The sequence below is a fragment of the Myxine glutinosa genome, chromosome 1, assembly GCF_964187855.1.
Source record: "Myxine glutinosa chromosome 1, kmMyxGlut1.1, whole genome shotgun sequence".
NCBI lineage: Eukaryota > Metazoa > Chordata > Myxini > Myxiniformes > Myxinidae > Myxine > Myxine glutinosa.
Genome location: NC_136261.1, coordinates 398,412,105 through 398,427,947, shown reverse-complemented (window position 1 = coordinate 398,427,947; position 15,843 = coordinate 398,412,105). Strand labels below are relative to the sequence as shown.

Here is a 15,843-nt window from a genome sequence, read left to right as displayed (position 1 = left end):
ATACACTTAAACGCCCTGGGGATCAAAAGACCCTGAAGACCCAAAATACCTATAAATACACGAAATACCCTGAAAGACCCAAAACACCCCGGAGACCCAAAACACCCCTAAGACCCAAAACACCCCGAAGACTCAAAACAGCCCGAAGACCCAAAACAGCTCGAAGACCCAAAACACGCCGAAGACCCAAAACACGCCGAAGACCCAAAACACGCCGAAGACCCAAAAACACGCCGAAGACCCAAAACACGCCGAAGACCCAAAACACGCCGAAGACCCAAAACACGCCGAAGACCCAAAACACGCCGAAGACCCAAAACACCCCGAAGACCCAAAACACCCCGTCTTATTATAATAGAGCTGACATATATGGTGTTGTTTGTATGTTTATTTGTGAGCAAAACGCCTTCTTCAAACAAAATTAACACCCAAAACACAGTCCGTGAACTCTTAATTGCGTACTGTTGGATTGCACCTTTGAAGACCCTTTAAGTCCCCCAAGACCCTGAATACCCAAAAGATTATTAAAGACTCAGAGGAACCAAAAGGCCCTTAAAACCACAAGCACCTGAAGACCATAAAGACCCCAAAATACCCTGAAGATCCAAAACACCCCGAAGACCCAAAACACCCCGAGTCTTATTATAATAGAGCCGACGTATATGGTGTTGTTTGTATGTTTATTTGTGAGCAAAACGCCTTCTTCAAACAAAATTAACACCCAAAACACAGTCCGTGAACTCTTAGTTGCGTACTGTTGGATTGTACGTTTTGACCCTTTAGACTGCAGAGAACCCTTAGACCTTTGAAGACCCTTTAAGTCCCCCAAGACCCTGAATACCCAAAAGATTCTTAAAGACTCAGAGCAACCAAAAGGCCCTTAAAACCACAAGCACCTGAAGACCCCAAAATACCCTGAAGATCCAAAACACCCTGAAGACCACAACGACCCTTAAAGACCCAAAATACCCCAAAGACCCAAAACACCCAAAAGGCCTCAAAGACCCAAAAGACCTCGAAGACCCAAAACCCCCTGAAGTTCCAAAACACCCTGGAGACCCAAAACACTCCGAAGACCCAAAAACACCCTGAAGATCCAAAAGACACTTAAAAGCCCAATGGATCCAAAAGACCCCGAAGACGCAAAATGCCCAAAATACACCTAAGATCCAAAACCCCATGAAGACCCAAAAATACCATAAAACCCAAAAGACTCCGAAGATCCAAAAGACCCCGAAGACCCAAAAACACCCTGAAGACCCTTTAGACCCAAAGGACCCTTAAATACCCCGAAGAACCAAAATACCCCAAAGACCCAGAGGAACCAAAAGACCATGAAGACCGAAAATACCCTTAAAGGCCCCAAGGATGCAAAGTACCCTGAAGACCCAAAAGACACCGAAATGGTCAAAGATGTCTATCTCTCTGAAACGACGTGTGGTGAGGCACGCGCGGCGTGCCGAGTCACACTACTTACATTAAATGGAGAGTTTATGAGTTATTTCTTTCAAGAGGATATTTCCTTTATTCCACCCATTAATAGGTATTTATGGACTGAAGATGCTTGAGTGATTATATCTCCCATGTAAGATTATCTTTTGTCAATCTTCAAATCATTTGACATTTTCACGTTCTCACCGAGAATATACTTCACAGAGGATGAACTACTCCTCTGTACCCAAGCTATATTGCATGTGTGAGCCTTTTCGAAAACGAATGATTCAAGAATGTCTTCACAAATTGTTGGTTGCAACTTCTGAATATCGGCACCAAAAAAGTATAACAAGGCCACCCTCGGCCCAAAAGGAAGATGTTTTAGTGGCGAAGATTTTGAGGTTTTCAAACAAAAGTAGAGGAACATTTCCAGGTGTTCTTTGTCACATATTTAATCAAAGAGCTCTTTTAAGGATGTGAAATTGAGGTAAAGTGGAGAGTGGCTTTCAACCAAGACGAGGTAAAAACAAATACCTGTAAGTACAATTGAAACAAGATCACCCAACATATCAATGGAAGCATGGAGTATTTTTTCAGATAATCAACAACTATGTTGCACATGTGCATAGTATCAGTTAGTTTTCTTTTCTTACTCTGGTTGAAAAGCTCGTTAAACTTGAGCACATTTGCTCTAGTCTTGGATACAAGAAGTCAGGCAAAAACTGATTTTAATCTCCATGAAAAGCACTGTATTTGAAAAAAAACAGTGGAATTGCCAACAAATATCATTTAAATCACAGAGGGCACAATGTCGCATCACGAGGGATACTGTAGACTAAATAGTCAGTCCTGTCACAATAGACAAACCTTTACGTTTCAGATCAGGTGTATAAGGCACGTTTCAAATCTGAATATATCCATCGAGAGTCTCAGGATGCTACAAGTTTCAATGTGGAATAATGTGAAGTACTTATTGTTTGTGGGAATTATATTTTCGCACATCTAACTTGCTGAACATTGAGTCACTATTTCGGAATATCTATTCACTGGACACATCTTTCCCGAAATTATTCGACCCGGAATGCTTAAGTGCTCAGTAAGGGTTTTCTTTATCATCCCTGTTGCTCCGACTATCACTGGTACAATTTCAGCTTTCTTCAATTTCCAAGATCACTTGACCTCATTTCTCAGCTCCTGGTGTTTGGTCATTTTCTTGGTTTCTGAAGTATTTAGTTCAGTCATTGGGAACCGAAACCTCAATCAATAGTGCCGTCTTGTCCTTTATGTGTTTGAGCACTATGTCCGGACGCAATGCTAAACCTGCAATGTCTCCACTTGAGGGATCATGTTGTCATGCGTGAGCACTAAATGTTCATTTTCAAGGATCGGGTTTGGTTTGCGTTTCCATGACGGTTCTGGAACTGGAATGTTGAAATGTTTACAGATGTGCCAGTGCATTACTCTACAGACCTTGTCATATCTTGCTGTGCACAAGTGTTCTGACATGAGTTTTTTACATCCTGAAAGGAGGTTACTGGTACTCTGTTTCTACCTCACAAAAACCTGCGTTTGTCCAATTGGCTCAATCTCGCCATTTTCTTCAAGGACTTAGTGTAGTTTCCACATTAGTGTAGTGGGAGAAAGGGTAGGATTAGGTGGGAGAAAGGGTAGGATTAGGTGGGAGAAAGTTGTCCCAGTACTCAAAATCTCCACCTTCTTTTTTGGTAAAGGATCATTATTCATGAACCAGATCTAGAAGATCCAGATCCTTGGGATCCTAGGACCCTGGGTTCAAATCCAGTCCAGTTGGATCCAGTTGTTCGCTGAATTAATGCCAGGGGAGTTGACTCAGCCTGTCATCTTCCGAGGTCGGCAAATTGAGTACCAGGTCACTCTGTAATTCCCTGTGTGTTGCAAGAGGCGACAAACAGGGTTGGCGGCAGCAAGGGCACCCGGCCATAAAACATAGCTTCAAAAAGGGGACCATGGTGCCCAAAAAAGGCCAACCCCTGCTCTGCAGGCAAAAATGGCCTCTAAAGGTGGTTCATTCATGAACCAGATTGTCCTGTGTGGATATGTATATGATGTTTGAAAAGTAATGAACAAGACAAAGATTTTGTACAAACTTAGCAATCTTCGGGGCACTCTCCGAGATGAATGAGCATGTGTTTCTTGCAGTGCCCTGACCGAGTAAATCCCTTCCCACACACACTGCAAGTGTATGGCTTCTTGTGCATGTGGGTCACAGCATGCCTTCTAAACTCTGAGGGATATATGAATGTCTTTGTACAAACGTCACAACTGTATGGACGCTTTTTCATGTGGCGAAATGTATGCCTTCTAACATGTGATGGATCCGAGAATGTCATTTCACAAATTTTGCAACTGTATGGACGCTCTCCCGTGTGAATTCTCATGTGCATTTGACAGTCCCTTGGCCGAGTAAATGTTTTACCACAAACGCTGCAGGCATACGGTTTCTCCCCTGTGTGGATACGCGTGTGAGTTCTCAAAGCCGATGAACAGGTAAACGTCTTCCCACAAACTTTGCAAGCGTATCGGCCCTCTCCTGTGTGAATACGTGTGTGACTTTTCAAATACGATGCACATGTGAATGCTTTCTTACAAATTTTACATATGTATGGGCGTTCCCCAGTGTGTGTACGAACGTGTTTTAATAAAGAGGCTGAGTATGTGAATTTCTTTGCACAAAATTTGCAACTGTGTGGGCGCTCTCCCGTGTGAACTCTCATGTGCATTCGGCAGGGCCATGACTGAATGAATCCTTTACCACACACACTGCAAGTATATGGTTTCACGCCTGTGTGGATATGTGTGTGAATTTTCAACGATGATGAGAATGAAAACGTACTCCCACAAACCTTGCAAGCGTACCGACGCTCTCTTGTGTGGATATATGTATGACTTTTCAAATGTGATGCACATGAGAACGCTTTCCTACAAACTTTGCAAATGTACGGGCGTTCCCCAGTGTGCATACGAATGTGTTTTATCAAGGAAGATGAATGTGAGAACTTCTTTGCACAAAATGTGCAAGTGTATGGGCGCTCCCCTGTGTGAATACGTGTGTGAGCTTTCAAAGCTGATCCATTCGAGAATTTATTTTCACAAACTTGGCAGGTGAAGGGACGCTCCCCTGTGTGCATTCTCATGTGTACCCGATGTGTGAACCAGTCATTAAATCCCTTACCACACACACTGCAGGTACACGGTTTCTTTCTTGTGTGGATCTGAGTGTGTTTCACATAGACACTTTTATAACATGTAATGAAAGCACAATTAGGGCATTTGTAGTTCTCATCACTGGAAACTGGTTGGTGCTTCCTCATGTGCCTCTTTAAAGCAGCTTTAGTGGTGAGGTTGCGAGAGCACAAGGAGCAGGAGAACTTCCCAACGAGCTTCTCTTGTTGCACTGTGAAGATCACGCAGAAAAGAAAACATTCATTTCTCACCCCCTGTTGCATTGAATAAAAGTTTAGAATATGGCAGAAAACACTACATTATGAAATAACTAACAGTACCTGCCCTACGGGCAGGGCTTCAATTGGGAAGCCCAAATGAAAAGGCAAAATATCAGAAATTGAAGGGTTTATATTTTATTTTAAACGATTCATATAAACATCCGTTGAATCATATCACACGCAAATCATCAAAATCTAAACAGTATCTTTAGAATTTCAATAAAAGCCACATCACTGTTCATATCGGTAAATATTATTCCATCGTGTTTCAAATCGTGATAGATACACTATGATCGTGATGATCGTCATCGTGAATCGTGATCGAGAATTGTGTTCACAATCGCTATGTCATATGTACTCCCGATACGTGTACTAAATTCCCGATACGTGTAACTGTACCAAATCAACAGTTAAAAGGATTTTGAGCCGACAGCTGTTATGGCCTTGGCAAGATCGATGGAGACAGCGATCTGTTAGCGATCGATGGAGACATGTTGCTTTCCCGGGTGCCGCACAAACGGCTGCACCGATCGCGCAGCACCTGCAAAAGCAACATCGTCACAATGAGAACAATGAACGTTATGCGAACGCGAATGTTATGTGGGAGTCCAAACCTGAGAATGCTGGAGACTAAAGCTGAAATTGGGAAAACTAAATAGCCTATTTTACTCCGGGGGATCCCAGGATTATCCACCCACAATATATTTGCGATCGGTTCAGCAGTTTTTACGGTACCTTCGAACAGACAGACAGACATTTGGTGAATTATAGTAAGATAGGGCTTTCGTGAAACTTTTATGACAAAACTCAAATCAAAAGTTACAGCCCGGACGAACACATGGACACACACACGGACAAACACACACACACACACACACACACACACACACACACACACACACACACACACACACACACACACACACACACACACACACACACACACACACACACACACACACACACACACACACACACGATTGCAACACCCCCTCTACTGCTGCGCATGGAATGGGCTAGCGATATGCGTATGCAAACAAGCCTAAAATTTCCAATCATCACTTTCATAGTTCACGCTCATTTGATGCCGACAATTCTCCAACAATTTTCTGCTGACTGGTTTAAATCACTTCTATCTCCATATGTGTTGCACAACAATATTTAGTTGCAGACAATTTTGAAGAATTACACAATCAGTCACTGTTTGTTGTGAGGCTAGACTTAGGCCAGGAGTTGCATCAAAGTTCAGCTGAAATCTCAAAAACAAACGTTTCAAGTGTACCACATCAAGAAAGGTGCCATTGAATAGGGCTTGAAAGACATTTAAAGCGATATATCAGTGCACATTATAACACGGGCAAGTTATGCCTGATTTAGTATACTGAACCCCCTCGACCCACTTTCATTTCAATTATAATATGTTGACAGGCATGGATTTTGTAAATATTTCAGTGTTTAGAGTGAGATTCCAGAATGTACTTCACATTATGGGATATAAATTAAGTTTTATCATCAACTGGTTGCAAGTTGCCATGACTCACCATCCTTTGGTTTTACTCCCTCCTCTTTAGGATCAACAAAGTCCTTGTCTTGTACCTTGAGCAAGATTCCAGAGGGTTTCCCAGCAGGTCCTCCCATCTCATCAGCATCCTTCCCACATCTGGGCACAATGTTCGATTCCAATTGTCGCCTCACCTGGCACAACTCCATATAATGGCAGAGCTCAGCATACATGCTGGAGGTGAACTTTCGTGCGGCCATAGAGCAAAGTCGAACCCTCGCCGGAGCAGGCTCAGCACGGGCACAGAGCGCTCCGAGGATCTCGATCCCTAACTCTGTAATAGCGGCTTGGAGCACCTCCTCTGTCAAACCCTGGATTGCCAACCAGTCCGGGATGGGACTGACACTGCCATGAGTTCTTTCCCAGTTCATTATTGAAAGAGACATTGAAAATAGCAAGTGATTGTTGTTTTTTATTGGCTCTTCGTTCCTAGGGGAAGACAGAACCAGGGAACGAGAAATTAGGCCGAGACACCAACCAATTTCTTCCAACGTGACACAAACGGAATGTCATGGAATAATCACAGGAAATCATGGAAAGTTGCCAGGGCTACGACATACCAGGCCACAACAACCGATGCCAAATAAATGGCTGTTGTGGGTTCTGCCATTAAAACAAAGAGGGCGAGCTACGATTGGTCCCTCTTACACGTGTCAAACGTAACGTAACACACATCAAAAGTACAGTAACAGGTGAATAACAAAATGGCATGCGTGAAATATCAGAGGAAGAAGTGTCTCAATTTTTGCAGAATTTTGGAAAATCTCACAGAATGAAAACGCTGAAGATATTTTGGTCGAGAAACTAGTCTAGTCGAGAAACTAGAGAAACTAGAAACGAGAAAGATATTTTGGGTGGATAATCCTGGGGTCTCCAGGAGTAAAATAGGCTATTTAGTTTTCCCAATTTCAGCTTTAGTCTCCAGCATTTTCAGGTTTGGACTCCCGCATAACATTCGCGTTCACATAACGTTCATTGTTCTCATTGTGACGATGTTGCTTTCCCGGGTGCCGCGCGATCGGTGCAGCCGTTTGTGCGGCACCCGGGAAAGCAACATGTCTCCATCGATCACTAACAGATCGCTGTCTCCATCGATCTTGCCAAGGCCGGAACAGCTATCGGCTCAAAATCCTTTTAACTGTTGATTTGGTACAGTTACACGTATCGGGAATTTGGTACAAGTATCGGGAGTACATACTACATAGCGATTGTGAACACGATTGTCAATCACGATTCACGATCACGATCATCACGATCATAGTGTATCGATCATGATTTGAAACACGATGGAATAATATTTACGGATATGAACAGTGATGTGGCTTTTATTGAAATTCTAAAGATACTGTTTAGATTTTAATGATTTGCGTGTGATGTGATTCAACGGATCAAATCAATATGAATCAATACGAATAAGAATCACGATCAATATGAATCGTTTAAACTAAAAAAAACCTTCAATTTCTGATATTTTGCCTTTTCATTTGGGCCTCCCAATTGAAGCCCCACCCATAGGGTGGGTACCATTGATAGTTCCTTTAAATTCCTTCTCGACAGCAAGTAGCCAGGTCTATCTTGGCCATCCAACCCTTCTCTTCCTGTCAGATGCCCAGCATATTGCTCTTTTCAGTATATCTTGAACCCCCATGTGCAACATGTGACCAATCCCTCTGCACCTTCTAATTGTACACCACTCCTTTCCTATTCCATCCCCATTCACACGGCGTGCTCCAAGCCGCTATTACAGTTAGGGATCGAGATCCTCGGAGCGAAGGCGGCCCGGCAAGGACGCGTGCTGAAAGGGAGTACTCAGTTTTCACTCCGGTTGTTTGTTTGCTTGTTTGTTTGTCCGGGCGATATCTCAGCCATCCTGTGAGCTAGGAAGATTAAATTTCGGCATAATAGTGAGCAAGTACTTTGGCAAAAACGGTATTTTTTGTTTTTTGATTAACAATTAATTAATTCGTTATTTAATTATTATCGATTAATTAAGTACTTATTTATTTCCTTTCTCATCAGGGCTTTATCTCAGGCAACTTTTGAGCTAGGAAGCTGATATTTGGACATGACAATGACCAAGTGATTTGGCTGTGAAGGCTAATTTTGATTTGATTAATAATTTAAAAAATCGATTAAGTATTTAATTCTTCGATTAATGACTTCATTAATTTGTTTTTTTAAAGTTACAGATTCGTATGAAACGGTGGTGGTTTAGGTATTATATTAGCGAATTTATAAATTATTTAATTATTTTCTGATTATTATTTATTTTCATTATTAATTATATATTTATTTTCTTTCCCATCTGAGCAATATCTCAGGCACCTTTTGAGCGAGGAAGCTGAAATTTCGGCACAACAATGACCAAGTGATGTGGCTAGAAAGGATATTTTGGTTTATTGATTAATTATTTAATTATTTGATTAATGACTGAATTTATTTTTTTTAAATGTTTTAATTAGATTCGGATGAAACGGTGGGGTTTCGGTATTCTATTAGCCAATTGATTAATAATTTAATTATTTTATGATCACCATTTATTTATTTTTATTATTAATCACTTATTTATTTTCTTTCTCATCTGGGCAATATCTCAGGCACCTTTTGAGCTCAGAAGCTGATATTTGGACACAACAGTGACCACGTGATGTGGCTGTAAAGGATATTTTTGATTTTTTGATTAATCGTTTTATTATTTAATTTTTGATTCATCGATTTCATTAATTTTGAAAAAGTCACAGCTTCGGATGAAACACTGGTGGTCGAGTTATGAAAAATTGATTAAGAAATTATTTTACGATTATTATTTATTGATTTTAATTATACAATTAATCAATCAAATATTGTGCACCTCTCCCTCCCAATACAGTTTCTATGAGCTGCATGGCAGTATTGCCGGGTATGATCTGCACCGGCAGTATCCATTGTGGGTACTCTTTCTCATCCGTACAAATTTATCTGATACTCCATAGTATCGGTACCTTCCACACTGCCTCTCTATTTCCACTGTCAAATACCTTTTCAAAGTCAATGGATGATAGGTAACGCCTTGCATTCACTTATCATTCATCATTGCATTGTTCTTGGTGTGAAGATCTGATCCTTGCATCGCCTGTTTTTCCTGAAACCAGCTCGTTACCTCTGCCACCAAAGGTGGATGGAGGTTATGTTTTCACCCCTGTCTGTCTGTCTGTTTGTTTGTCTGTGAACAAGATCCCTCAAAAAGTTGTGGACGGATTCGGACGAAATCTGGAAGAGAGGTAGCGTATCTGACAAGGACGAAACGATTCCATTTTGGTGAAGATCTGGATCCTGATCCGGCTAGTAGCTTTTTAAGTAATTCTTCGCCATTGGGAGATAGGGCCAAAATCGATACATAGCAGGATGTCTCAAAAAGTTTTGGACTGATTCGGACAAAACTTGGTGGAGAAGTTGCGTTTGTGACAAGACCGAATTGATTTGATTTTGGTGAAGATCTGAATATGGATTCGGATATGAGAATTATTTAATTTTAAGTGATTTTTCACCATTGAGGGATCAAACAGAATGCGATATATAACATGATATTTTAAAAAAAGTTATGGACGAGTTATGATGAAACTTGGTGGACGAGCTGCTTAGGTGACAAGAACAAGCCGATTAGATCTTGGTTTTAGGTCCGAATCCAGATCCTGCCTATCAGTGGATATAAAACATAAATTGGTGAGCCTGGCGGATGTATGCGTGCGACCGAGTGCTGTTCTAGTTCCTTTCTTGTGTTACTGTTGACAAGCTTTTATATTCTGTTCAGCATTATCTTGCATTTGCACGTTGCTGGTAATGCACAGTGGAGTCCCTCCTCTCCAGTCCCCATGTTCCGTTTCGTCTCCTTTCCTTGATCGTTTGATGTATTGAATTGTATTTCCATTCCTCAGGCATGTTTTCTTGCTTCCATATCTTCGTTTATGAAGCTATGTAGGGTGTATATTGATACTTCTGTACCGCACTTATATGTTTATTCAAAATAAAAAGTATTTTGTGTCCGGGATAAGGATTGTTACTTAAAACAGCTCACAAAGCTTCTAAAATAAGTCAAAAATACTTGGAAAAGTACCTGAGAGAAAAGGCTGTGCGCATCTGCACAACGAAAGCCATGGAGAACTTTCTCACCTCGCTGAATGGGCAGCGGCTCATACTATAAACTCCCTACCACGTGGGTCGGTGTAAGGCCCGAGTGGACGGCCTTTTGCTACACAACCCCTGACAAATCGCTACCAGTGAATGGACTGTGGATCTTGTTCAGGTGCTTCTGAACACCGATGGGAAGAACATATCTGGGGCTTGTGAATATACAGAATACGTTTAAGATGATATTTACGATTAATCATGTTGGGAGCGGGGAAGCTGTACGGGCTGTTATAAATATATATATATTTGTTTGGTTCCGGCGTTACAATATAAATTCTAGATTTTTGCATCTATTGCTAAAAGGACATGCGTCCGTCCATGTGTGTGTGTGTATTACATCCACGGCCGACACCAGCTTGTACTAACCTGACTCCTCTCATCCATGGATATTTCTCATATTCCTACATTTCAGTGAATCCGGTTTTCATTCGGGAACAAAACTATTATGGTAATCCTTTTTGAAATTGCCACTCTTTCATCTAAATGTTGAAAATTGTGTAAAAGACAATTTGAATCACAGATTGCACACGAGCAACAGCGCATGCGCGAAAGACCTAGTTTAGCATTAATTTGTCATGTCATTTCAAAAGTCACTTATAATTAGGTACAACACAACAGGACTGCAGTGAGACTCATCTTAATTACTTGAATATGAACACAAGAACCAGTAACTTACACAAGAACAAGGAAATTTGACACAATAGGAAATCATTAGGCAGGAGGATCTGCCTGCGCAACACCAACACCAAATTCAATAAATCTTTCAAGCGAACAACTCAATTTAATTGGGGGGAGGAGGTATGAGGGAGGGATGGGATGGGGGCTATTACATGCTTAATATTCATAGACATGTACTTCCCCATTTCAGACATTGCTTCGAATATATCGCTCTGCTCATAATTTCTATTTCATTTCCCAATCTTAGGAGAATCCCAGAAGACATTACTTCACAACCATTTGCTTTTAGACGCTTATAGTGGGGCAACTTAGCATAACAATTGTGCATTTTGTGAGGAAAGCACCAAATTTGGTACACTAGTAGACTATCATATTATGAAAAGATCTGGATATTGGGCCATCTCAGATTCAGAGATTTGATTTTTGCAAGATTTCGATTCGATTGGGATCGAAGAGAACACCTTCTTCGTCTTCTGTACAGTGAAGTTGCCAGCCTTGAATTATCTGGCTACATCTGGGTGCGTCATTGGGAGTGCAACCATGCCCCTCAGGTGAACAGGGACCCACCTGGCATAGTGTGTGTGGTCTAAAGCATGGAACCATGGGACCAGTTCCGTCAGGGCATGAAGGTACATCGTGAATGAAGCCTGCCGCAGAGAACGCACGTCGACCAGTACCAACATCTCGAGTTCCAGCACAGTTGCCCAGTACTGAAAGTTGGGAATGTCTTCTCCTCTCTGGTGACACCAGTCTTCGATTCAGGCAGGTCTTCAGGCAGGTCTTCTGCATCATCAGCATATGTCATACAGTGGCGTTCATATGCACGGTGTTGCAGGATGTGCAGTGCCGCTGCAGTGATTTGATGAGCTCTTCTTGTGCGGGTGACGTGGGCAGCTCGCAGGAAGGAGTCGGCAGTCCCTGGCATTGCAATCTCAGCTTGCAAATCTGCAAAATCTGCAAATCTTGCAAAAGTCAAATCTCTGAATCTGAGATGGCCCAATATCCAGATCTTTTCATAATATGATAGTCTACTAGTGTGCCAAATTTGGTGCTTTCCTCACAAAATGCACAATTGTTATGCTATATTTAGCTTAGCTGCCAGACTATTACCCAATATCCTGTACCTATTTTACAAATCCTTCTGAGTAAACTTTCCCGACATAATTTGCTCCTCTGTGTACCATAACCAACATCTTCCTAACCTGACCCAATACAATGTCATTTAACGTTCCTTCAATGCCCCCATCTCCTACTCCTTCAGAATTGCACTGAACTCTATGCCTACGATCCTTCCTGCAGAATGAAGAATCTACATATTTCACAGTTTCATCACCCACAAAGACCGTCTTCCCGACCTCATTCCTACCGATCACTATTGCTGCACCATCACCACTGCCCACACTTGTTTCACCCTCACCATTGCCCGCACTCGTTCCACCCACGCCAGTGACCGCACTTGTTAGATCCTCACCACTGCCTACACTTGTTGCACCATCACCAGTACCTGCACTTGTTGCACCCTCACCACTGCCCGCATTTGTTGCACCCTCACCAGTGCCCGCATTTGTTGCACCCTCACTAGTGCCCGCACTCGTTCCACCCTCACCATGCCCGCACTTGTTGCATACTCACCAGTGCCTGCACTTGTTGCACCCTCACCAGTGCCCGCACTTGTTGCACCCTCACCACTGCCCGCACTCATTGAACCTTCACCACTGCCAGCACTCGTTGAACCCTCACCACTGCCAGCACTCGTTGCACCCTCACCAGTGCCCACACTTATTGCACCGTCACCACTGCCCGCATGCGTTCCACCCTCACCATGCCCGCACTTGTTGCACCCTCACCAGTGCCTGCACATGTTGCATTGCTCACCACTGCCTGCACTCATTGCACCCTCACCATTGCCTGCATTTGCTGCACACACACCAGTGCCTGCGCGACTTACCTCTGCCTGCACTTACTGTGCACTCACCACCAGCTGTACCCCATCAACTGTCCGCACTAGCTGCATTCTCTCCATTGCCCGCACCAGCTGCACCCTCTCCGCTGCCTGCACCAGCTGCGCCCTCTCCACTGCCAGCTGCACACTCTCCACTGGCTGCACCAGTTGCACCTTCTCCACTGGCCGCACCAGCTGCACCCTCTCCACCACCTGCACCCTCTCCACTGCCCGCACCAGCTCAGCCCTCTCCACTGCCCGCACAAGCTGCACCCTCTCCACTGCCCGCACAAGCTGCACCCTCACCACTGCCAGCACAAGCTGCGCCCTCTCCACTGCCAGCACAAGCTGCACCCTCTCCACTGCCAGCACAAGCTGCACCCTCTCCACTGCCAGCACAAGCTGCGCCCTCTCCACTGCCAGCACAAGCTGCGCCCTCTCCACTGCCAGCACAAGCTGCGCCCTCTCCACTGCCAGCACAAGCTGCGCCCTCTCCACTGCCAGCACAAGCTGCGCCCTCTCCACTGCCAGCACAAGCTGCGCCCTCTCCACTGCCAGCACAAGCTGCACCCTCTCCACTGCCAGCACAAGCTGCACCCTCTCCACTGCCAGCACAAGCTGCACCCTCTCCACTGCCAGCACAAGCTGCACCCTCTCCACTGCCCGTTCCAGCTGCGTCCTCTCCACTGCCCGCACCAGTTGCGCCCTCTCCACTGCCCGCACCAGTTGCGCCCTCTCCTCGCCTCTCCACTGCCCGCACCAGCTGCACCCTCACCACTGCCAGCACAAGGTGCACCCTCTCCACTGCCACAACCAGCGGCATCCTTTCCACTACCTGCACCAGCTGCACCCTCTCCACTGCCCGCACCAGCTGCACCCTCTCCACTGCCTGCAGCTGCACCATCCCCACTGCCCGCACAAGCTGCACCCTCTCCACTGCCCGTATCAGCTGCACCCTCACCACTGCCAGCACAAGCTGTGCCCTCTCCACTGCCAGCACAAGCTGCGCCCTCTCCACTGCCAGCACAAGCTGCGCCCGCTCCAGCTGCGCCCTCTCCTCTCCCCGCACCAGCTGCACCCTCACCACTGCCAGCACAAGCTGCACCCTCTCCACTACCTGCACCAGCTGCACCCTCTCCACTACCTGCACCCTCTCCACTACCCGCACCAGCTGCACTCTATCCACTGCCCGCACCATCTCCACTGCCCGCACCAGCTGCACCCTCTCCACTGTCCGCACCAGCTGCACCCTCTCCACTGCCCGCACCAGCTGCACCCTCTCCACTGCCCGCACCACCTGCGCCCTCTCCGCTGCCCACACCAGCTGCGCCCTCTCCACTGCCCACACCAGCTGTGCCCTCTCCACTGCCCGCACAAGCTGCGCCCTCTCCACTGCCCGTACCCGCTGCACCCTCACAACTGCCAGCACCAGCTGCGCCATTTCCACTGCCCGCACCAGCTGCGTCCTCTACACTGCCCGCACCAGCTGCGCCCTCTCCACTGCCCGCACCAGCTGCGCCCTCTCCACTGCCCGTACCCGCTGCGCCCCCTCCACTGCCGCTGCCAGCACAAGCTGCGCCCTCTCCACTGCCCGCACCAGCTGCGCCCTCTCCACTGCCCGCACCAGCTGCGCCCTCTCCACTGCCCGCACCAGCTGCGCCCTCTCCACTGCCCGCACCAGCTGCGCCCTCTCCACTGCCCGCACCAGCTGCGCCCTCTCCACTGCCCGCACCAGCTGCGCCCTCTCCACTGCCCGCACCAGCTGCGCCCTCTCCACTGCCCGCACCAGCTGCGCCCTCTCCACTGCCCGCACCAGCTGCACCCTCTCCACTGCCCATACCCGTTGCACCCTCACTACATTCGATGCGTATACGAGCTCGGTGAGCCATACTCGTTAATGAAATCGATGATATATCACGCCGTTGAAGAAAGAATTCCAAGAGGAATTCGAACAACACATTGCCATTGGACACGTATAAACCTGCATATCGATCCTCACCTCACACGCACAACGTATCATGCGACCACGGTCATCGTAACTAAGGGTTTCTGCGCATGCGCTGTGATGCATCGTGAAGCGATCGCCTCATTTCGAATTTTTATCTTATTTAAATTTAAACATTGTCCTCTTTGTCTTTTCGATCATTCGAGTTTCTCAGAACTAAAAATAATCATGATACACAAATGACAATAACCCGTTACCATTTACTTTGTACTATCGATAATAAATCGATACTTTGGAGAGAGACTTCCTTTCCCGTCGCCCGGAACTCGGAAGTCCGAAAAAACGTCATCCAACAATCCCATCGCCGCTACCACCACTTACCTTTCTTGCAGCACTCGGTAGTTAGCACCAAAGTGGGGAACGTTGTTAAACGTACAACGCTTCTTATTTAATTTTACAAGATTTTCATAACTGAGGTATTTAACGTACAGGTTCATCCATTTACTACGTACGCACGGGGTCACCGAGTGGGGAATGGGGTCAGGTTGAGGGTCGCGCAGTCCACTGTGCATATACGCATCGATACCTCCTCCTGGTTGGCCATGTCACTCAATAGTGAAGAATCACTTTAAAA

The 15,843-nt window shown here is 45.3% G+C and overlaps 1 protein-coding gene across 2 annotated transcripts in view; it reads right to left on the bottom strand.

Moving 5' to 3' along the window:
* Positions 1–1,868: 1,868 nt before the first annotated feature.
* Positions 1,869–15,843, bottom strand: part of LOC137416892 (uncharacterized) — a 63,647-nt gene continuing 49,672 nt past the window's right edge. Inside the window, exons 1-3 of one of the 2 annotated variants that reach the window (XM_068102592.2) lie at positions 15,264–15,396; positions 6,458–6,906; positions 1,869–4,867 (exon numbers count right to left, since the gene is read on the bottom strand). In XM_068102592.2, coding sequence (XP_067958693.1) covers positions 3,561–4,867; positions 6,458–6,863 — 1,713 coding nt within the window. In that variant the 5' untranslated portion in view covers positions 6,864–6,906; positions 15,264–15,396 and the 3' untranslated portion in view covers positions 1,869–3,560. Of the gene's footprint in view, positions 4,868–6,457; positions 6,907–15,263; positions 15,397–15,843 lie in introns of those variants that run through there. The other variant, XR_013621889.1, reaches the window with a different exon arrangement.